Below are 23,780 nucleotides of genomic sequence, written 5' to 3'. Positions count from 1 at the left end.
CCAGGCCCAGCTACAGCAAAGAGCCAAGCTGTGCAGCTCCCACCTCTTACAAACATTGTTTCCCCCACTTACCACCAAAAAAGAAAAAGGGGGGGAAAGAACATCAATTTTTACAGTTTCCCCATAAAGGGAGTGTTTTACAACTTGGTCTTAAAACAAAACATTGTATTTTCATGACACAATCTTGACTTGGTGCTACAAAATCTATAGTTTGCCTTCCAGAACATGAGAGCTTTGTGCTGGGGAGGGAGGTGGAGAAGGAAAATAGAATTGCAAAGGGATTTCCTCTCCACCTTCCCTAGGACAGAGGAGAAACGATGATAAAACTCTCTCCCTTGAAACGCCCACCTGGATTTCAGCAAATGCAAGTTTCCCATAGGAATACCTTGCTTTACAAAAAAAAAAAAAAATAATTATTTGTGTAGCAGCTCTATCCCATAGCACTATTGTGCACCGAGCCACACACACGAGGCATCACCAGGCTGCGGTGGGATGTGTCGGGAAGACCCCAAGAAGCAGCCAGGCTCGTGGCGTGCAGCCCAGCCACGGCAGGCACCGGGAACCAGCAGCTCTGCCAGCCCTCCCAATCCCCTCGACATCAGCTGTGCCCAAGGGATCTGCTGCCAGACAAAGTCTTTCCCCCAGCACAGGTAGGGGGGGGGAAAAAAAACCCCAAACGACAACAAAAAGACATGCACCAGCATAGAAAACTCCCCATTCCAGCATGTCCCCCTCCCTCCCCAGAAAACACTGGTTGATAAGAGAGGCTATTTATCTTGGGGAAACAGCAGAGCCTGGCAAGAGGGTGCTGGCAGCACCCTGGCATGGGACTGGGTTTGGATTTGCCCTCCCCATGCAGAGTACCCACGGGAGAGTCCCAGACTGCACTCCAGCCAGCTCCACTATTCACCTACAGATAAGCAGCACATCATCCCATTCTCTGTATCCTCTTATTTGGCCAGATAAGCTCCCCCAGCTCTGCTTCTCCTTCTCCCTTTTTTTTTTAAAAAAAAAAAAAAAAGAACCAGTATCTTTTCTATCAACAGCCTTATTAGTTTCTTTTTGGACAAGTCTTTACTACCAACACTACAGATTTTGTATTTTCCCAATCAAATGCCAGTAAATAAGACCCACACCTGTATGTCTAATTGCAAGTGGGCATAGGCTATTATTTACCTTCATATAGCATCCAAAAATTGGGGATCGGAACAAAGAGACTGGTGCCGGGTAGATCAAACCAAAGAATGACACCAGGGAAAAAAGCTACCCCTGCCACAAAGAGTGTAGAGCCGAAACACCCCTGGCAAACCCCAAACTCTGCGAGTTAAGAGGATGGGTAATGTAAATTGGCTGGCTGGTTTTAATAGGGACCAGACTCTTGAAGTTTGAGCATTTTCTTTAAATAAAGACTCCGGTGACGACTCCAGGCAGTTCAAAGCTAAAGATGTCTGGGCAACGCCAAGTTGGTTGTGCACGGGAGTCGGTATTTGAGGTGGTCAGGAAAACATTTATTTAAATAAAAGAGGATTGCAGGTTTTGTCAGAGATTAAGGAAAAGAGAAGCAAGCCAAGAAGTGGGTGTGTGTGTGGGAAATAAATCTCAAATAAAGCGTTTCCTCAAGAAATAAAAAGAAACCACTCAGGGCAAGTTTGTCATTTTGAAAAGCTGTTTTCTCATTTAATATGTTTTTGAAGGGATTTTTTTTTTTTTTTTTTTAAAAAAAGCAAACAACCAAACCAACCCCAACACGTCTTTCATTGCAGTTCGGTCCCGCCGCGCTGGGGTCAGAGCCGCCCGCCTGTCCCCACGCCGGCTGCAGCGCGGACCCCCGCGGACCCCCGGCACCCCCCCTTTGAAGAAGTTCAGCCCCAGCTGAAACTTTGCAGCTTCTCACCGCCTCCTCCTCCCAAGCCAAACTCAAAACGAGAAGCGAGGATGGGTTTGGGGACGGGGCTTGCTCTTTCAAGGGGAAGGACAGCAAACATCACTACATTTTTTTTTCCCCCCCCTCCTCAAAGGGAGAAAGGTTGGGGCGCTCCCCTTCTCCTGCCATTAAAACCACCACGCTGAACGACACATACATACACACACCCCTCCCAAAAAAACCACCAAACATAGCGGCGCTCACCCCAAAGAAGTTGTCCCATCGGTGAAAGGAAATAAAGGAGGTTTGGGAAGGAGGAGAGAGCGCAAAGCCGCCCCGGAGCGGCGGCGGGTGGGGGGGATGCCAGCGGCTCCGCTCCCGCGCATCCTCCGCGCACCGCCACACCCCCCCCCCCACTAAATAAATAAACGCGGAATAAAGAAAACTCGCGGGGGCATTACCTGTGGCGGTCGGTCCCGGTGTCAGCGGCGACCCCCCATGCCTCCCCCCGCGGCTGCCGGCCCCCGCCGCCCTACCAGCCGAGTGAGCCGCCGCGGGAGGAGGAGGAGGAGGACGAGGAGGAGGAAGGGGTGGGGAAGGAGCCCGAGCGGCGGCTGACGCGGGCGGCGCAGCGCCCCTTGCCCAGGTAACGGGTATTTCAGCACCGACTCCACCGACACACACACACCCCCCCCGCCCCAACCGGGGACTCCCGGTGCGGCAGCCAGACCCCCCCAATCCGGGCTCACCCCCCGGGCTGGCGGGGGCACCCCCGAGACAGCGGTTACCACTTCAAATTAGAACTTCAGCCCGAGGCACGCACTGGCCGCATGAAGTTTAACTCAGCCTCTTTGGTTTTAATTCTTTCAGTCGTTATTATTTTTTTTTTTTTCCTGACCTTTGTGCAAGAGCGGCTGGCAGGCCCGGGGAGCACCTAAATCATACATGAGTGGGAAAGCGATACGGGCAGCGCGCTGGCAGGCACGCCACGAGAGCCGCGCGGCAGTTATTCCTCCCCAGCTCCTCTTCCTCCGGCACTCGGAGCCTCGATTTCTGCAGACACGGCGTTAGATTTGCTGTGCCACCGGCACACGCTTCCACCTCACCCAGCACCCTCCTACCACCCGACCCCGGGTCCTCCCAGCTTGCCTAAGCCCAGCAGGACATCACGGGGTAAACCCCAGCCTCCAGTACCAGCCCTCCCTACGAGCAGCTTTAGGAGAGACAGACAAATTCCACCACTTTACCCCAGTTCTTGCGTTCTCGGAGGTAATCAAGACACAGAAAGGAGCCTGCAACACCACCAGCCCCCCCCACACAGGGGGTCCCCCAGCCCCAGGACTTTGGGTCGTTCCCAGCTACACGCACATACACAACCCTCCCACCACTGGCGGCCACGAGGAGCTTTACCTTCCCCCCAGACCCCATCCCGAGCAGCTTTAATTAAAACACTAAACAAGTGCAGTTTGTGCTGCTTAAGCCCCTCCAGAGCAGGAGCCTTCCCATTCACTCACCTTTGCATCCCTCCTCCCGGAGCAGCAGTGGGCAAGTGCCTCTGCAGGAGCAGGAGGGGATAATTAAACCCTTTGCCTCTCTTGAGCAGCTTCTGCTAATTACACAATTACCGCAGCTTCTGGGCTGCTTGATTTGAATTGGGCAGAGGTTTGCTCCTGGTACCCTCACCCCGGCCCTGGGAAGGGGAACTCTGCAGCGACCCCCCAGCTTCGAGGACCCCCCCCCCCCCGGTGCTGGGCAGGGTCTTCTCCCAAACCTGGTTAAGCTGGAGGAGGGAGCTGAGCCCGATGTTGCACCCCAGAGCCAGCCCTGGCACACCTGCAGCTGCTTTGGGGTTACAAACAAAAGTCCCTGACAAAGAGCCGAGTGCGATGAGCTTCCTGCACTTAACGAAGGTGCTGGCAAATAATTTCCTCACATCCCACCTGGGTTGTGTGGGGTTTGCTACGGATTTGCCCTGGGTACCTGAGCTTGTCCTAAAATTGCAGGTCACAAGGAATGCAAAGGGCTCAGGCATTACTGGTACAGCCCTTTAAGCACCCTGCTGAGCTGAGCCAGTGCCAGTCTGGGTGGTTTGTCTCTCCTGAACTCTTCATCCCTCCCTCGTCCTCTTCATCAGCACAGTGTGTAATGCAGCCAGGGTACCTGTGCTGTGCTGATCCCAGCCACGTCCATAAAATCAGGGAACTAATTAGGGAAAAAAACAACAGAAAGAAGGGGGAACTAAAGCAAAACCTTATGTTAAGCAACTTGAAGACACATTTCATGCCTGGTTGTTGTCTATAACCACTCTGACTTTGCACAAGTGATGTGTCACTTAATGACTCTCATGGTAAATTCAGGTCAGTGTTTCTATTTAAACAGAAGCACACCTTTCATCTGCTTAATCGCTGCCCGGTCCCTATGCCTTGGCTTCACACCACGGCTTTCAGATCACATCCTGACCAGTTTGAAGACCTGTCACCTCTTTCACATGTCAGCTCTAACGAAGCTGAGTTCCTCCTGGCCTACGGGTCTGGCTTGGACTCCTGGTCCAATTCCCAGTGAAGCGCAGGCTGCAGCCTTCCCCATTGGGGCTGGGGGTGAAGGACTAGTGGGATTTCCCTGCCTACATTCCCAAAACCCACAGGAATTCAGTATCTTATGAACTCCCTGTCAAGCCTGGTTTAAATCAGGCAGCAACAGCAGTAACTGTGTGCAGGCTGGACCTCAAACCAACTTACTGAGTTGATGTTCTCAAGCTCCTGTTTGAAGGAAGCAACGTCACCACCCTGAGACACAGCCCGCAAGGGACGTGCCATCGCAATTGCCTTTTAACAAGCTCAGAACTGGGGTAAAAAGGGACTAAAATGAAGTAATGCATTGCTAGCAGAGGGATGCTCCCTGTTGCCATTGGGACCGGAGGGACCACAATTAGTGCCAGCCCTACAAGGCAGGGAGCAGGGCAGTTAGCAGGAGGGCTAGGATAACCTCCCTGCTATCCCAGCCTTTCTCCACAGGCTTATTACTGGGAAACCATTTTTTTTTTTTTTTTTGAGCCAGATCCCGTGACCTCTCCTCTTCGTCGCGGCTGCGAAAGCAGAGCAGCTAGGCAGAACCTTCGCAACATCCTGGCACCACTCGCTCAACCTTGAAATTGTACTGCAAGGCTTCTCCCCCTCTCATTTTCTACCTAAGCACAGAACATTTCCCCACCCAACTATCCCCATGGTATATCACTCCTCTCTCTGCCTTTCCTGGCCCTTCTGCTGCAAGAGATGGGATCGCCGTTCATCTCTAAATCTTTAAAGAGGTGAAATATCACATGAAAAGCAGGTAAAATGCAGGGACGTGCAAAATCCTGCCCAACTACGGTACTGAATTATCTCTGCTTGCCACGGACCACGTACTGCCATGGACCCCAGGGTCTGCATGGACATCAGCTGCCTGACAACCAGCGCGTGCAATATTGTACCATCAGTCATTTCTTCACACCTCCTTTTCCCCAGGAGTCTCCCACAAGGATCCCTTGATGTGCTTCCCCAAACTACCATCCTTCTTTGGTAAATAAAACCCATGAGAAAGCGCAGGAGGGTTTTTTTCTGAGGAAGAAGCATCCCCTGCTTTCACTTCTTGGGGGACACGGTCGTTCTGTCCCCCCAGACCACACGACCCTCAGGGATGGTGCTATCCTCCACTGCCCATGGCTTTCTAGTGTCCTATGTCGCAGTGTGGGTCGGGATGGCAGCATAAGGGAGACAGCTCCCCCCCCATGCTCCCCTCTCACCTGGGTTGCAGAATTAATCTGTACAGCGGTTGCGGGGTTTTCTTTTCGACCACCTGTGCTGTGGCTGATGGTGAGCTGGTTTTTCCGGTGTGAAATTAATTTCCAGGTCCATTTCACACAGAATTTTAAGGCCAATATTAGGATCATGCTGTTTGTTTAGGAATTTATAAGTGAAGGAATCTGGAGAGAAATCTGAGCAAAGTTAAGGAATTGCTCACATTTTCTTTCTGTAGAACAAAAATGCTGAAAGAGCAGCTGTTCCCTTTTTTTCCTTTAGAAATATCAAAGTACTGCGTTTCAAATTGCATGTAGTCCATATGGAGGGTAAAGCAAATGTGTTTAAAGATGATGGGAAGTTCAGGAACTACACATTTGTAGGACATGCCCAATTCATGTGGCATCCTTCATCGGGGCTCTGCCAGCTCACATTTAGAGGTGAGTTCAGCTTGGACTGAGCATCCCCCGCTGGGCCAGGGCGACAGGCACTAGATAGCCAGAGCATGATGATAACATGCAGCCAGAAGGATCAAGGTGTGAGATCCAGAAAGCCTTGTAGGACCACCCCAAACAGACCTGCTGAAAGCGCTGAAGCCCTTTGCAGACCCCAAAGCAGCTTGTTTGCAAAATGCAGCGTCTCCCTTTGTAGCCCGAGCTGTACTCATGGAAGCGGACAGGACATGTCCCCTGCTAAGGGCACCAAGAGCACCCAGTGGCTCCTGGCTGGGCTGCTTGTATCCAGAAGGGGTTAATGAGGATAAAAGAAAACCCAACCTTCATACCAACTCTCCAAGCAGCTGGGGGTGCTTTTCTGGCTTTTGAAAGAGCCCTCGGTGTAATTTCCTACTGTCAGGGAATGTCAGTAAATTCACAGAGTAGCGACTGTTTGGCGATGATTGTGACAAGCAATCTTGAGCAAGAGCAGTTATGGTGAGAGGGGGACAGCTTTGGGAGCCGGGTCCTTTACTCCCCGGGGATGATTACCCTGAGTCACTTCATGCCACGTACCAAAGGCATCTTTCTCTGAGCTTTGAGCCCTACCTTACCAGCCAGTTGGGTTTTTTTCCTCATTTTTTTCCTTTCCTCCTCAGCAGAGGCAGAGTGAAAGGTGCCATCTACAGGCACAGCATCCACACGACAGCTCTCTTGGATCTCCTGCTCAGGCTGGGCTGGATGTGCCCCTCTGCTCCATGCCCTCTGCCCCTCCACTTGCTTTGCCACCCGAGGTTGGTCCTGCCTGGGCCCCTGGGAGAAGCCACAAGCGCTGAGGTTGCAGGAGGTGGTGGTTGGGGCCCCCATCCTGGCATGAGGCCCCCGAGCAGCGTGACACCTCTCATCCTCCCCGGGTGCTTTGGACAGCAAGGACAACGCAGTGGCAGGCCAGCCAGCGTGGCTCCAGCGTGACCCCTGCTCTAACGACCTCACAGGAGCACCACAAATCCTCTGCTGCGTTTTGCTGGGCAAGGCAGCACAGGGCTTCAACCCAGAGCTGGCGGCTTCAGCGCCACCCCCCTCACACAGCTTTTCTGCATTTTCGAGTGGTTTCTCCATCCTGTTCCCCTTGACATCATGGGGTCTGAAGGCTGAGCACAGGCAGCAAAGGCACCACCATGTACGGAGCTGTGCCCTGCCACAGTGGGCTGAGCACATGGCCAGGCAGACAAAGGGGGACCTGGGGACCCTCAAAAGTCAATGGCTGGTGGAGCCACCATACCCCCTTTGCTGTGCTGGCTCCACACAGTGCATGTGTCACCTTCCGTGCAGTGCAGTCTCTCAGCTGCACGGCCAGGTTGTCCAGTTTTGGGGTCAGGGACTACCCAGAGCGCTATGCCAGGTAGGGGAAAACCTCCCTCTTGGCCAGCTCTGGGGCACCCCTGTGTGTAACCATGGTGGTAACCCAGAGGAGCAGCAAGACAAAAACACAGGGGAAGATGATCACCATTTGTATGGCTGGGAGGGAACGAGCAAAGGGGACACAAAGTAAATTGGGTCACACAGTTGCCTCAGGGGAAACCTGGAGGGCACCCATGGTGCTTGCCCAGTGACCCAACTTCCAGTCCTATGGTTCTACCTGAGCTGCTTGGGCCCATGTCATATTCCTCTTCTGTGTTGCTCTGCTCTTCCATTTGCCTCTCATTTAAACAATTTGGCCTGTAATTTAAGGAAGAAAGCCAGGAAAATAAGAAACTGTGGGAAGAAGTACAAAAACCACCTAATAAATTCTCCTCCATGTGACTACAGGATAGTGAGGAGTGACTCCTGACTAGCTTGAGTGAGGGAGCATACAAGGGAACAGAGGTTCAGCATGGCGCTACTTGCACTTTGGCTATGAAGAGCTGCTGCTGCTGCTGCTGCTGCTGCAGGTCAAAAATGAGGCTAGCAGGTCTCCGAGGTGATGTGTTTAAAATGGGAGCCACATCCTAGAGATAAAGATCCGATGGGCCAATCCCATGTTGCTGTTGAAGCTCCCAAGGTTGCCGCCAGGAGAGGTGCAGGGGAGCTCTACCCACCTTGCCAAGCCAAGGACTTGCCAGGGTGGCAGAAAAAGCTGATGTCAAAGAGCAGAGCTACCACCAGGCATGCGTACTCGCTGCTCGTATGCAGCCACAAGCCTGGAGCTTGCTCCTGCTTTAAAGCTCCTTCTCAAACCCAAACCTTCTGCTTCATATTAAAAGCATTTGTCAAAGCAGACGCTCCATCCTGCGCTGTTGGGTACCCGAAGCTGTGCAGCACAGAGCGAGGCGGGGTTACAAAATCTGGAATCGAAGCTGAGCTGGGAGGGGGGTGCTGTGTGCGCCCCATCCATCAGCAAGCAGGGATGGCAGAGGGAGCAGACCCGCCGGCTCGCTCGGCTTTGCCCAGACTGCTATGGGCACACTGGAATTTGTGCTCAGCCAGCCCCAGATACTCTACTCCCCCACCATGGCGTGATAAATTAGGAGGAAAACTTTCTCAGCTCAGTTTGTTCTCACAGTGCCGTCCAACAGAGCACAAGCCTGTCTAATCAGAAGCTACAGTCCTTCACCATCTGTTTAGAGCCTAATTACAAATGCAGAAAAATAATGTGCTTTACAATTGCACCAGTAAATGCTGTAAATGATTTAAATGCATGCATATGTTCCCTGCAGAATTCAGCATGCATCTGCGACTTCTTCTTCTCACATTAGGCACACAAATCAAGGGAAAAAATACCCAGATCTGATGAACAGCATGTCCCTAGGATGGTGATTTTTATCCCTTTTTTTCCCCCTGCTGGAATGGCAAACAGGGCTTTTTTGTAACAATTCATTCAACAGCGTTTTCTTCGCTTCCATTTTAAAAACTGTTTATCACCGTCGTGTAAATATAGTACAAATTACTCCATAAAACATGTAAAAGGAGAACAGCAGCCGGGCAAGCCTGCAGCTGGCTGGCGAGCTTTCAAAGCTGAGTTTTTTTTTCTCTGGGGCGCCTGTGGAGGGGCAGGATCAGCTCAGCTCATCTGTTGGGGACTGTGGCCCTCCCCGAGCCCCCATCGCGGAAGATGACCGCTGGCATTTCGAGCCCTTGGCTCATGTGCCCCTTTTCAGGAGGATGCTCACCGCAAAGCCACGGAGGTTGGCAAGCTTCAACCCCGCACATGCAAGCATGTGAGAAGGGGAAAAAGGGTCAAGAACTAGAATACCTTGAAAATACCTTTTCCATGGCTGCGGAGGGGCAGGAGGCAGCGTTTTGGAGGGGCAGGGGTCAGAGAGCACCACCTCGTCTGTGGCGAGGTGATGGCTCTGTGCACGCTGCCCAAGCGGCCATGCAGAACAGGGCACTGCCCGGGGACCTCGCTGCTCATACAAATGAAGCTGCCACAGGGCACTAATTAAGAACGAGGTCATGCACACTGGCCCCTGGCTGGCCACGGGGACCACCAGAGCTCGTTAGGAGCTTCGTCGAGATGCTGGGGCCAGGCACAAATGCAGACGCACAGGGACACTCTGTGCTGCCAGGCGGATGGCCTGCTGGGTACCGTGTACCACCACCCTAGAGCCCCTGTTCCCACAGTCAAGCCACCAAAGGCAATCCCACTTCAGCTGTCTGGGGTTTTGACCTGCAGTGCATCCCAGCAAAACACTGAAAGGATGAGTCCTGCCCCAAAACACATGCAATGGAGCAGCCAAAAGGCGGCAGAGCTTCTCTTCAGTCACCACCAAGGCGATGCTGAAGGATAACAAGGTTGTTTCAAAGATGCTCCCACCTCCCGAAGGGTAATAGTGCTGCACCAAAGCCTCTATAATGCAAAGGCTGGTATCACAGATGGAGAGGTGGCAGCATTCCTACCCTGTGGGGCGCTCCACTGAGAAGGGACAGGCTAGGCAGAGCTTCAGAGATCAGGGAGAAAGAAGGAAATCCCCTTGCAACCGATGGGAGATGAGTATCACTCCATAACAAAAGTTTCGTTTCCTCCTAGAGCACATGTGCATTTGCTTTAAAGCTCCAAATACCTACATTTAAATGCTGCAGCTCAAGCAGGGAGCAGTGGCTGGCACCGTGAAGCTGAAAGCGAGGACAAAAAAAGGTTGAGCATAGGCTCAGTTAGTCTCCTTTGAGCAGCAGCTGCAACAGATGCGTCTCCTCTGCTTTCTGCCCTTTCATCCAACCCCCTCCTGCTCCCCGTGCCCCCCCCATCTTGCTGGTGTTGCTTTGCCAGTTCGCAGCTTTCATCTCCCCTCGGCCAGTTGGATTTAACACCAAAGGCCGTTGGAGAAGCCAGCGTGGGGCAGGCACAGCGTCCCGACCACGCCGGGCTGCCAGCCCTCCGCAGAGCTGGGCGAGCGCGGGGGCTCTCCAGCCTCCGGGTCATTTTGCCAGCGATGCTGGGCAAACACTGGCTCTGCCACTTGGCGCCGCACAGGGATTCATACCCATCTTTTATTTAGTTTCACTTCGTGGGCCCACCCTCATGAATTTTGCAAGTGCCTGCATTGCTCATTTTACACCCACTGGTGAGATGAGGCCAAGCCCTGCAGAGAACACGTGGTCCTCCCCCCGCTGCCCAGCTCACAACGCACTCCCCTTGGCTGGAAGATGGTGAAAACATTCACAACCCTGCTAGTGTCTCTTAAGGAGCTGAGGGGATGGTGTTAATTAAAGAGGTAAAATTTGACAACGCTGCTTTGGACAGGCAAGGAAGACCCATGGACCCAAGCTCAGCTCACAACTCTGCCCACAGCCAAGGTCTTCCTCTGGACCTCAGGTGTCCCAGGTCCCAGGACCTGGGGAGCAGCTCCCTCTTGTAAAGCTCCTAGAAGAAAAAAGCATAATCCCCTTGCTAAATACCATGAAGTAGATTTTGACCCCCCCGCAGCATTTCTGCTGGCTGTGCTACCTTGATGCTGGTGCAGAGGGAGCACACATCATTCCTGAACTGGAAACCGGGGTCAACGGCTGCATTCCTTATCAAAGATCCATTATTTAAAACTGTTAAAAAATAAACCATGGTTGCATTTTGACTAACGCATCTGAGATACAGCATCCTTCATTCTGCCTTGCATCCAGTTTTCCTCATCATTCTGAGTTTTCTTACCTTGGGCTCTTTGATATGGCCCATGCAGAGCATCACATGCGGCTTCATCCATTACTTCCCTGCCATTATTCTCAGTACCCTACAAACTACCCGCCCCCTTTTGCAGGGGGATCACCCACAAGTTCATGGCTCAGGCTGCCTGTCAGCACCTGCCCCTATATCACAGTGCTCCCACCAGCAGACCCTGCTTTATACCCAGACCTGATTCTTGCCCAATTTGAACCTGTATTGATTTTTCCCCTCATTTCTCTTAACTTTCCTTACTGAATACCATCAAAGACAAAGGATAAATTCCCTTTTTGCTTGCTTTCCCCTGCAGATGCAATAAGTATGCTCTCCACACCTACCTGCAGGTCATTTGGAGATATTAAATTAGAATAACTGAGCTCTCAAAGCAATTCTTTCGGGGCTCCTTCATCCGGCCCTTGTCAGTGATTTCTCTGAATTTACAGTCCAAGCGGGGAGAGAAGGAAGAACAGAAGGAAAAATGCAAGCTAAAACTGCATGCATCAGTGCGTCTCCAAGAGAAATCACTCCAGACACCAGCAGTTGAACAGTACCAAGAATTAACTTTATTAGCAATGGTACCGGATAATTAAGTTCTGTCTCAGGAGGTATTTGGTCTCTAACGTGAGGGAGAGGATCAGCAGAGATGCAAAGCAGTCAGCTAACGAGCAGAACCTCATCATACCTGGGACTGGGGGAAAAAGTATGAGTTAAGAAGAGCAGACTATGTGTCAGGCTCTTAAGTGGGAAGCACCGAAGGCCACAAAAGGACATTTTGGTTGCCCACACAAGGTTGGCTTGGGCCTTCCATCCACGACTGACCACCACATTACTCCAAGCAATGCTCCAGCGCCCAGGGAGGCGATGGGAGTGCTCACCCCCATGAGCAGCACCCAGCCAGCCCTCGGGCTGCCCTTCGAGCGGAGGTGGACCTTCACCTGGGTCAACACCGCCCAAAGCAGCCCCTGGGCAAGCGCCGGGGACTGAGGGCTGCAAACCCACCAAAACAACAGGATTAAGGGCCCACATGTGCAAAGTCATGTGCCGTAAAGCTGCTCCTTGGTACCACACACCCTGCAAATTTTCCACTCGTGTCTGGATTTTACGTTTAAATAAAAATCAGATATAAAGCAAAACTGTGTACGTACGGCCAATGAGCCCAACTTAAACACCAGGAAGGATTTATATAATAAAACAACACCCACCAAGCCCATGTGTCACCCCGTGGCAATAACCACCATCAATCCTGCTGTTCTCCCAGCAAAGCCAGGGCAGCCATGGGTAGAAAGGCACCAGTCCCAAATCCTCCCTCTCGCTAACCACCATGTCCTGCACAGCAAGGAGATGGCCTGGCAACCCAGACCAGCAGCTTCACCGCTACTCAGGCAAGTGGGAGATGCTGAGAGAACCTCCCACTAACAGAACATTTGCTATAATCCAGTCTTAAAGGAAGTATTTCCAACAGATAGCATCCCTGAAGCGTCAGCTGCAATGCCAAGTTATGCCATTACATCTTTCCTTACCAGTTCACCTCTCCTAGGTCATAAATCCACCCCATTTGAGAAAATAAATACAATAACTGTATTTAGTTCAGGTTGCATTTGCATATGGAAGTTTAAGTGACTTTAAAAGCCAGTTCACTTTGGGTGGGCCGTATTTTTGGGTGTCACAGTAGCTCACCCCTCTGAAAACATCTGGAGACCATATGCCGCCTGTCTATGTCTATTAATCAGCTTTCTGCTGTGAACATCACACCAGAGCCTCTCTAAGACCTATCCTTGGCTTTTATAGACCTTTCTCAACAGAGTAATGGCACCTTAAAAACCTTAGGTTAGGACCACTTAGCATTTCACTTTCCTTGGGGTTCAGCTGCAGACAGGTTAAGTTGGTGTCCACAGTGGTCACACAGCAGTCACAGCAGGAGAAATGGTCTCAGGTTGGCCATGACATACAGCCCTAGGACTAGTGGCACCATTCTGGTAGGTGAATGATCCCTCAATTCAATCTTATCTGGAAAAATTAAAGCAAGTAGAAGTCCAGGTGGAGAGGTTTCCCTTCCATATGTTTCTTGGGGCATGAAGGTATGAAATCCCCCTGAAATGGTGCCCTGCTCCCTGGAGTGGCTGCTATCCACTCCCGAAGCTTGCCTGAAGGTGCTCCAGGACTCAAATTTCCTTTAGCTCAACACCACCATCACAGCTCGATGAAGGGGGATCCCCCCCCCTGAGACCACCAACATACTGCAGGGCTAAACTCGTAACAACGAGGTAGCAAAAACCAAGGCGCTGTCAAAGGCCCTGGTTTCAGCTTAAAACCAGCTTGCACCAGCAAGCCACCCTTGCCCACTGGCACTGGGGTGAGGGACAGGTTTCCCTGTGCACCCAGTGCTTCCCTGAGGTCCCTGGGGAGAACAAGGCTTTTTTGGTCCGTTTGCTCTGGTCAAACTGGGGAGTGACAAGTGTCTGACAGGACCTCCCAAGCACAGGGGACACCCCTTCTCAGAAGGACTTCCCCTCGGATGCAAATCCCCCCTGCCCCAAGACAGACAGCCTGCCCCAGAACCACGGCATGCCTGGCTTCTTGGGGAAAAAGCCCTGAATACCTGACAGCAGTACCACAAACCGAGGGCAGCCCCCTCCCGGCTGCTCCTCTACATGAGGTGGACAATGAGAACGGAGCAGGCAGACCCCACAGCCAGCCCCAGCATGAGGTAAAACGTCATCAACACCCCCGCCGCCTCGGCCAGCTCTTTTGGCACAATCTTGGGGCCGTAGACCATGACCAGTGTCCCCAGGTAGCCATTGCTCAGCCCCAGCAGCACCGTGAAGACCACAGGGTAGATGTCTTGGTTGAAGACCACCATCTGGATGTGAGCCCGGGGTTGGTAGTTACTGAGGATGAAGAGAGGGAGGAAGATGGTCCTGAGGAGGACAAGGGCGGGCAGCAGTTTGCTCCTGGGGCCAGGCACCTGGATCCAGGCAGTGATCTGCCTGCCACACCAGTCAGCAAAGTTGTACAGGAGGAAACTGGTGAGCGGTGCAAAGTACTTGGTGCTCCACAGGCTTCCCGAGGACTTGCTGACCGACTCGATGTTGGAGGAGAGAGAAGGGAAGATGATGATGGAGATGAAGAAGACGTAAAAGAGGCAGAAGCCGAGGAGGGCGGTCTTCTGTAGGATGGGGCGGACTGGGGGGATGCCAGCATTTTTTGTGAGGAAGGAAGCATTTGTGATGCCTCCCAGATCTGCCTCATCCTCTGCAGAGCTGTCGGGTGGCACGGGGACCAGCGACGGGCTCTCCTTCTGGCTGCTCATGTAATACCTGGAAAAAAGAGAAGGAGGGAGATTATTAGACAAGTGTGTGTGTGGGAAACACAGATTAGGAGAGAGAGCAGGGGGGAAGTTGGTGACGCAGGAATATCTTTGCTGGACTGACTGAAGGCGGTTTGCAGCGATGCCATTGCACCTCCAGCTCCCATCCTGTACGGAAAGGTGACCCTCAGGGACCCACCACCCCCTCTTCTGCACCATGGGGACCCCTTTACACCCTTGGTGGTTCACAGAGGGGACTGACCGCATGCAGGCATCTGGGGGTTGCAAGCACCCACAAGACCAATGGGTCAAGCACATCGGTGCATGATGTTGCAGACGCGGATGCCCTACGGGAACCCACCTGGCTGGCTGCTGCCAGATTACAGCTCTCCGCTGATTTCATGCATTTTGGAAGCCGCAGTGTCAGCACCCCTCTCCCCCAGGGAGACTTGCCAGACACCCAGCACGCGCCAGGGCAGGTGGTACCCAGTTTCAGTCTGTGGTTTTGTACAAATGGGGAAGCATGGCTGGCAGCAGCAGAGCACGTGGGGATGCCGGGGGGTGAAATGAGCAGGGACTACACAGCAAGCACCCCATGAGTCTCCCCAGAAACCCTGCTCGGCATCAACAGCAGCAAACCCTCCCAACGCGTGCTCATGGGATGCCTGTGGCAGGCAGGTGCACACACCTGGAGTATTCCAGCCTGGGAAGGAGGAGGTACACCATGACGCAAACGACGAGGAAGATGTCGGCGGTGAGGAAGTAGGCCAGGGCGCTGTCTGTAACATCGGCTGCTGCTGCCAGATCTATCACAGAGGCGATGGCACTGATTGTGCCACCCATGGCCTGACCTGTGCAGGGAACCAGAGAGCCGGAGCTCAGTGCTCGAGGCAGAGCCTGACCGAGATGGGTGCAGGTGAGGGGCATCAAGGTGGCAGAGAGCAACCCACAGCACCTCCAGTGAGGACTCTGATGGAACCCAGAAACAGCAGCATCCCCTTATTAACACCTCTTGGCGTGCACAAACCCCCCCAGGGGAAGCAGCTCACCCCCCTGCCCCACACACTAGTCCTCAAACCCAGCTCCAGGTACAACTGCACACACCACCTCACCTCCATTTCCATACCTTGCTGTAACACAGCTATTTGTGGGGCTGCATTGCAGCCCAGGTCTCATCCTGCATCCCCTTCCAACACAGGGCAGCACTGCACAAGGGTCAGCATGGGACCCAACCTGGGCCTGCATGTGCTGAGTCCTGTAGAGAAGGTCTAAACCCTGCCCAAAGCCTAAACCTCCTTTCTACTGGCACACATATAACCACCTCTCTTCTGCACTCCACCAGATGGGAATTCAGGCCAGCAGCAACAGGTATGACACCTTGGGGATGTGGTGTATCCCCTGCTGGGCTAAACTCATTAAAACACTCCTGTCTCAGCCCTGGGCAGAATTCTCAGTCTTGATTTTTTTTCCCCTTCTCCTCTTGGTTTGTCAGCCATTCCACAGCACATTTATAATGTTAGCAACCCTCCAGGGAGCTCATCACTCACGGCTCCCAATGTGCCCCTCATCACTCATGGAAACGCATGGAAATGCTGAATGGAAAGGAGGAGACAATGTGAAGTTGAAGATTTCCTCCAGCTGCAAACAGAGGAACTGAGGGATGTATCTCTTCCCCCCTTCTCCCTGCACAGACCAAACAACAGGTCAAGCTGTCACACTGGCTGAGGCTGCTCTGCAGGGTGTTTGCCCCCCCACTCTGGGCAGGGATGCTGCTCTCCCCATCTCTGCTGAGCCATCAAGCACTTCGGTTTATGGGTATTTACAGAAACAAAAGCAACGGCTCATGTGACCAAGCATGTTTCTCCTTCAGCAACTTCCCTTTATCTTTAAGGCAAAGTTAAGTTTCTTAAATAAACCCCCATGTGATGAAATCCCAGATGCAGGAGGGAAAGAAAACCAACCACCTAACCACAGAAAACCCAAGAGCATGATCCCACCGGGACGGCGTGGCTGGGGGTCACCAACCCGAGATCAGCGCCTGCAAGTTCTTCATGGGGAAGCAGCTGCTCAGCCCAAAGATGCTGCTGGTGAAGACGGTCGAGGCGCTGCTGACGATGATCACGCAGCCAATGGTGACGGCAAAGAAGCTGGTGGTCCAGGTGGAGGTGTCGACCTTTACCAGCACCGTGATCACCAGGAAGACAGCCAACATTACGAAGAGGGAGGACAAGATCCGGACGCTGGCAGGCACCCTGGGGACAAGAGGAAGGACAGGTTCCTGTGTTTAAAACTGTAACGTGAAGGCGTTAGAGGACACCAACTCCTCTGCTACGAGAAGGATCAAAGAAAATAAAGAAGGGGGGGGGGGGAGATGAAGAATAAAAAGTAATGATTTTTTCTCAGAAGTCTCTAGATGTTAACTCTGTGATTTCCACTCTTGCCATCAGTAGGACTATAAGGCCAACAGAGTTGTAAAGTACCCATTTCTCCCAGAAATCAGGAGCTATCCCCATCATTGGAACAATGTACAGCAGCAGCGATAAAGCCTGTCTGGGAAACATGGCTGGGTGGGTGAAAGCCATCCCAGGCACAGAGGGGGCTTATCGCCCAGCCGGGAGAGTGGATGGGCTGGGGTGGGGGCAGGACGGAGGGGGCAAGGCACAGAGGCGGGGAGCCAGACCGATGGCCAGGATCTAGAGATTAAGCACACAAATGCATTCCCCTTTGCCTCCAAACATGAAGGAGTTTGATCTGGGATAAGGAACGGTACAAATGAGGGGAGGTGGCTATTTTAGGTTTGAGTCAAGCTTGCAACGAGGCAGAGATGGTCCATCAACCCAGTTAAGCTGCTGGTAGGACCAGAGCAAGGCATTACTCCTGCCTGGATGAGCCTAGCCCTTATGAGCTGGGCCCCAACGATGGCATTTTTAAGAGGAAAGACCATTTGCCAAGCAATTAACCAAGGGATTTATTAGGAATTTATTTACAGTGGTGCAACTCAAGCCAACTCCAGGCACAGGTGCTGCTGGCGGGGAGCAGAGTGCCTCACCCTGCTTCATCTCAGCCGGCTGCGATTCAGGCAGGAGCAGATGTAAAGGGAAGGTGTGATCACGATGCCCTGTGGCTTGCCACCAGAGGAGGGAGAGGCTGAGCTGGGAGCCACAGCAAGGCAGGAGTGATGCAGGCAAAGCTGGGGAGAGCTGCAGCTACCAGACCCGGGAACAGAGCGGCACTTACTTATTGACGAGCAAGAAGTTTCCGATCAGGCACAGCACCGAGGGCACAGTCGAAGCAATCGAGATGTAACTCTCAAAAAAGTCCTGCCAGGAACAAAAAACAACAAAGAAGAAAAGGTAGGGGGAGAACAACATACCAATTTCAGCTCCTAAATACGGCACAATACAGCACAGATGGGGAGTTATGCTGTAGGCATCCACCTCGTTGCATTGCAGCACGTGTTGCAAAACTGCTCAGGACAACAGGCAGCGGGAATGGGCCCCCGGGGCTTTTTTGTCCTGCAACAGCCCTGGGATATTTCAGCAAATTAGGGACATAACAAACTCAGAAGCAAAAATGGTGAAGGAAATACCTTCCTTACTACTGCACTGGCCCCATGGGGCAGCACCTGAAATAAGGAGGTCTGAATTTCTCCAGCTGGCTCCAGTATCCTGGACAAACCCCCATGAACGTTTTCTCCTACTTGAGCTCTGTGAGGGCTGCTTTTTCTAAATCAGGACCCAAAAGCATTAATACTATTAGTTAACTGCCTCAAAAGCCCACAATGTCTAGCAAACCAGTGCATCCCTCTCCACGCAAAGTGACTGGGACACCATGCCTGAGAACATGCTCGAGCAAAAGCAGCCTGAGTGGGGACACAGGGACATTATTCTCCCTCCCACTTTCCCTCTCTGCACGCGCGAAACTCATTGAGAAACAATATTGAGACTCAACACACATTCACTCCGGGGACTCGTATATCATCTGAGCAAGTCAGCCGCAGCACCAGTCAATATCCACCAGTCCACCTCGCACAGAGGTCAGGCTGTGCACGCAGAAAGCAATAACCACAGCAGAGAGAGAGAGATTTCTTTGCCAAGATTGCAGCCAAACGCTTACATTTTCAATCCATTTTATGTATTAGGCTGTTAAAGCGTGTCTGCTCCCTCTCCCTCCCCTCAAGGTGCTTAATCCCCTGTTTTTTCTGTGGGAATCTCAGCCAGAGGTAGGACAGTGCTCACAAAGAGGATGACCTACATATCCACCCCCATCGCGATGGGCTTTCATTTTCTGCAGTTACCTAGCTACAGAGACAGGCCATGTCACGTCCAAGCGTGAGAAGCTACTTGGCACGTTTTCTCTGCACGTTACTTTTTTTTTTTCTTCTTTTTCAGCTTTGCATCATAGTCTTTTAATCAGTTTGCAAGCGTGTTCATTTATTCTTCCCTATCAGGAGCTTTACTGTAAGCAACAGGAAACAGAATAATCACTCCTAGAGGGTCCATATACATGGAGACATAAATGCCTGCACTTACAGCATCAGCTTGGCAAAGCAGGAGGCTCAAAGCTCTACAGCCATACGATGAATTATAGGAGAGAAGACAAAGCAAAATGCAAAGTTGGTTGCTAAAACTAAGACTTATTTACCAACCTACTTAAAACAAACCTCCAGACCAGCCTGGGAATATTTAATTCCAAGTTAATTTTCTTTTTCTTTTAGGGAGGAAAAAGGACTATATAATGCTTTCCACCAAGCAGAAGTGTACTTGAAGTAATCCAGCAGAGATGCTGCGTCTCGAGCACCCCAGGGAAACATGCTCATATCAGAGGTGGGAAAAGAATTAGGGAAAGTATTTAAGAAACTGAGAACCCTGTACTGCACTGGGAAATTTTACCCTGCCTTACCCACAGCCAGACCCTGCTGGAAAAGGAAAGCGAGGTAGAAGGATTTCAATTGCTGTTGTTTCTGTGAGAAAGGAAAGCCCTCACACCACATGTGTAATGCAGCAGCAGAATGGTGGGTGGCAAACTTACTCCATGCTCAGATCAAGGGAAAGTATCAGGCTCCATACTCATCTCTTCACTCCTGCTTGTTAGGTGTTAATCCAGCTCAGCTGGGAACTCTTCTCCCTGTGTGGGTATTCCCACACGTCACAGATATGCTTTCAGAGGAAATTTTTGGCTATGCAAGATATACCTAGTTCTCTCCCTTGCTGCTGAGCCCTCCCTGACTAGCTGGCTCACCTCCTCTGGGCATCCCTTGCTCACAAAGGCTGAACTCCCTATTGCTGACATGGTTTTAGAGGAGAAACGCAAACACTGAAAGACTGTCACCCCCTTCCTGGCTAATAATAAATAATAATAATAACCCCCTAAACAAACCCAACGTCTTCCTTCCAAAGTCGACTTCCTCCCACCTCTGCCTCTCACGGGGAAGGTGTCATCCCCTCAGCCGTGGAGCTGAGGCACATAATGGAGGTGTTTGACCCTATATTAACTACAGCATCTTCAAACACGCTGCCATGATCCACGCTGCGCACTTGGTACCTTAAAAAACCCCCAAACAAGAACAAAGCATCGCGGTGGCAAATTAGTCACCAGCTTCGGCCGGCGTTGCGAAGATGCTTTTGCTAAGCAGGTTTTACGCTGCTCCAGTCTGGACTCAGCAGCTGGACTCCTGTTGGGCTGGAAAAGCAAACCAGGCCCATGGTGGTGGCTGAAGGCACCGGAGCGTTACCTGGAGCATGGGGCATGAAATTAGCTGTGGCAAGCAAGCTGGAGCCAAGAGCAGGCTGCCAGTCACAGATGCACCTTTCCAGAGTCCAGCTCTGTTTGCAGGTAAGCTGCAGCATCGTGGCTTGCCATCCCAGAACAGAAATGGGTCTGACGTATATTTTTGATCAGGCTTGACTGCCACAAAAAAGCCGGGTTGCTTCTCACAGGAGGAATTAAAAAGTATTGCACCACAGCCATACAGAAAGAGGAGAAACATCTTTTCATCAAAGCAATGGCTGATCCAACTGGGAATACAGTCGTGCAAGAATTTTTAGGAGAAAGACATACTTACTTGAAAACCGCTTTATCAAGAATTGCCTGGGATAAGTATGACGGAAGCAATGAGGAGCAAGTGGGATGCAGTGAATGTCGGAGGACCCATGGTGGCAGAGCACCCCCTTCCCCCTCTCTGAGCACCCTTGCTAGTGCAGGGGCACCCTATTTGTGATGTTTGGGCACCATGGGGACTCGGTCTCCATCAGTTTGATTCACCCAGTCTCTCGATTTATACGAGCACACTTTTACTTCAGCATCCTGGTACAAGCACTGTTGGTGACACTTTTGCTTCCTTCCCATCAAAACCACAGACAGCTTAACAACCATTAAAATCAGAACAGCCGTGGATGACATACTGGCATGAGAAATCATAGAGAGAACGTGGGCATCACACCTGGCTCTGTGTTTATATAAAAATAAAATATGCCCAAACCACTTGAACAAGCTTGGCAACAGGAGGAGGACAGGACACAGCCTCATCACACCAACACTTTTTCCAGCTGCAAAGAAACACCATTGCTTTGTCAGGCACAGGGAAATAATCCTGCCATGGCAGAAGAAGCAAGAGAAGGTGGCTTTTAGGGAGAGAAAAAGAGAGGCCATCAAGCCTGTCACCCCATGGCTGGCTCATCAATCGCCCCGTGACAAGCTCTTCATCCCATCTGTCAAAAGCCAGATGTTTATCGCTGCAAGGAGATACTCCAGCCACACTTGACAGATCTTGAAGGAAAAGCAGTAAAGCATCTGGAGAGGCTCAAGACTATCACAAGCCCCCCGCTCCAGGGCTGGTGCTCATGCAAAGCCCTGCTGCTGCCTCTGAACCTCGTGCTGCACCAGCCAGTGCAAGGGAGAAAACGCCTAAAATGCATTCGATGCCTCGCCATGGGGCCAGAAGCTCAGAGCAACTTATCTCCTGGCCCACAAGGAGTTGCAGCCAAGTCTGGCTGGGAAAACACAGAGTCCCGTGGGGTGTGGGTGCTCACCAAGCGTGAAGGACAAAAACAACCACAAAGAGATTTATACCTTGCACCATAGAAACTGTCCTGTGAAAGGCAGCCTTGCTTATGGGGCAGGTTAAGCCAAAATTTTTAAACACACCTTAAAGCTTAACACTTCAAATACAGGTAAAAGATCACAAAGTGCTACGGTTTTTAGTTTTAGGCATCTTTCTTGCAAGTACTTGTGCTGCCCAAATAAACCTCTACCCCTGATTTGCAGCTGGCAAAACCCTAGAGGACATTCACTCACATTCTGTGGAAGCAGAAGGGGAAAAGAGCAAATTAGGAAGGAAATCAACTTTTTTTTTTCTGCCTGAAAGCAGCACACTCACCCGCAGATCAGATGCCGCCTGTCCAGCCGGGCCTGCCTGATCCGAGCAGTTTTGCAGCTTGTACATCCAGTAATGTTTTGCTGTAATGAAAAAATTCCAGGGCAGCAGGGTCCCGATGCCCAGGAGGAAAAAAATCACGTAGGCCCCATGTAAGCGGTCACTTGGCTTTTGCCTGCTGTATCTGTTGACCAAGAGCTCCTCGATCAGGGGCTCCTCGTCCGGGGGAAAGCTGCTGGGTGCTGGGTGCATAGTGCTGGCACGCTGCAAAAAACAACCACCAGAAATGATATATTATCACACCAACCGCTGCTCGCAAGCTGCTGCGTGTGGCTCCCTTCTTCGGCCCACTGGCAAGTGCCAGGTGAGTGACCTGAACCGGCTGAGCACAGGGGGGACTGGAGCCCCGAAAGGCGTGGGAGAGGGGGCCGGGACACAGCGGGGATGGGCTCGGACACAGCAACACCCCTGTTTCTGTCCGTAATTAATGATTAACCCGCCCCCTCGGCCTTGCAGAAGCAGGAAACCTCAGCTCAGCCAAGGCTCCAGAAAAAATTAACAGCTTGTAAACGATCGACGCCGGAGCAACCTGTAAACTAGTATAACACCGTCCGGCTTTCTAAAACGACTCGTAAACCAACGCAACACCGGCGGGCGGTGCAGACCGGCCTGTAAACTAATATAACGCCATCGAGGCTTTGTAAAATGACTCATAACCCGGCGTAACATCACCAGGCGTTGGAAAACGAGCTGTAAACTAATCGCCACACCAGCAGGCTTTGCAAGGCGAGCGCCAAGCTGCCGCAGCAACGCCGGGCTTTGCAAAACGACTCGTAACGGGTGACGGCACCGCCCGGGCCCTGCGAGGCGGCGGGGGAACTCTCGCCGAGAGGCCGCGGGGAAGGGCCGAGCCAGGCGCCGGGGGAGAGGGAAATGCCGGCAATCAGGGGGTTGCGAAAAGCCTGCAAGTTCAGGAGGGGGAAGCGCCGCATCCCTCCGCGCATCCCGCCCCGCCGCCCCCCCCGCACTCACCGGGCCCCCGCCGGCGCCTTCCCCGCCGAGCCGGGCCAGGCCGCTCCGACACGCCCTGGACACGCCCCCTTGGGGCGGTCCCTTGATCAGACCACGCCTCCAAAGGTGGTTCCTCCTCGGCCGCGCCCCCTCATGGGTGAGCTCTCTTTAGGCCACGCCCTAATGGGTGGTCCCTCAGTAGCCCACGCCCCCTCATGAGCTGTTCCTTGCCTCGGCCACGCCCCCGGAGCGGGCGGGGCGGGGCCGTGCAGCCCAGCGGTACCCGGGCACAGCCTGCCCCCACCCCCTTTTTTTTTTTAAATTTTTTCCTTTTTACCCACCCCCCACCCCCCCCGTTCCTTTTTTTTCCCTCCCCTTTTTCATTTTTTTTTTTTTAAATATTTACTCCATCTGACCGCTTGCAGATGCACCTCAAGCGGCGCTGGGCCCCCTCCGGTTTTGAATCAGAAGCGCTCTCCTAAAAGCAGCGTGAATCACAGCCGGGGTTATGGCCTGGCAAGAACAAAGCCTCAAAGCCTTCGCTAGGGCTTGATTTTTGGTGGAAATCACCAAAGCGCGAGTGCATCGTCCCCTCCTGAGGGTGGGGAATGGAGAGATCTGGACAAGGCGCAGAGCCAGGACACGAGCTCCTCCTTTGCTCCCTTCACATCTGGCAGGGCCACATGAGGATGAATTTCACTGTAAAGTCCTCAATTTCCTTCAAACTACACTCTTAACACCTACCTTGAGGGCACCATGGGACTGTGAGGGAAAACATCATGCGCCTTCTTCCTCTCCCACACTCTTCTTTCCCTTTTTCCTTCAAAGATGCATTTGGCTCCTTGGCACGTGGGCAGCCACACAGGAAAATGATGAACT

General features: G+C 52.2%; 1 protein-coding gene across 1 annotated transcript; it reads right to left on the bottom strand.

Moving 5' to 3' along the window:
* Positions 1–11,793: 11,793 nt before the first annotated feature.
* On the bottom strand, positions 11,794–22,977 carry SLC29A3 (solute carrier family 29 member 3). The gene is made up of 6 exons (XM_074924269.1): positions 22,923–22,977; positions 21,894–22,154; positions 17,753–17,835; positions 16,541–16,767; positions 15,204–15,366; positions 11,794–14,525 (listed from the first exon to the last, which is right to left on the bottom strand). The coding sequence occupies exons 2-6, from the start codon at positions 22,140–22,142 to the stop codon at positions 13,856–13,858; spliced, it is 1,392 nt and encodes a 463-aa protein (XP_074780370.1). The 5' UTR covers positions 22,143–22,154; positions 22,923–22,977; the 3' UTR covers positions 11,794–13,855.
* Between the last annotated feature and the right edge of the window lie 803 nt (positions 22,978–23,780).

This window comes from Athene noctua, chromosome 21, assembly GCF_965140245.1.
Source record: "Athene noctua chromosome 21, bAthNoc1.hap1.1, whole genome shotgun sequence".
Taxonomy (NCBI): Eukaryota; Metazoa; Chordata; class Aves; order Strigiformes; family Strigidae; genus Athene; species Athene noctua.
Note: the sequence above shows the minus strand (reverse complement) of the source record. Positions and strands in the feature narration are given on the sequence as shown.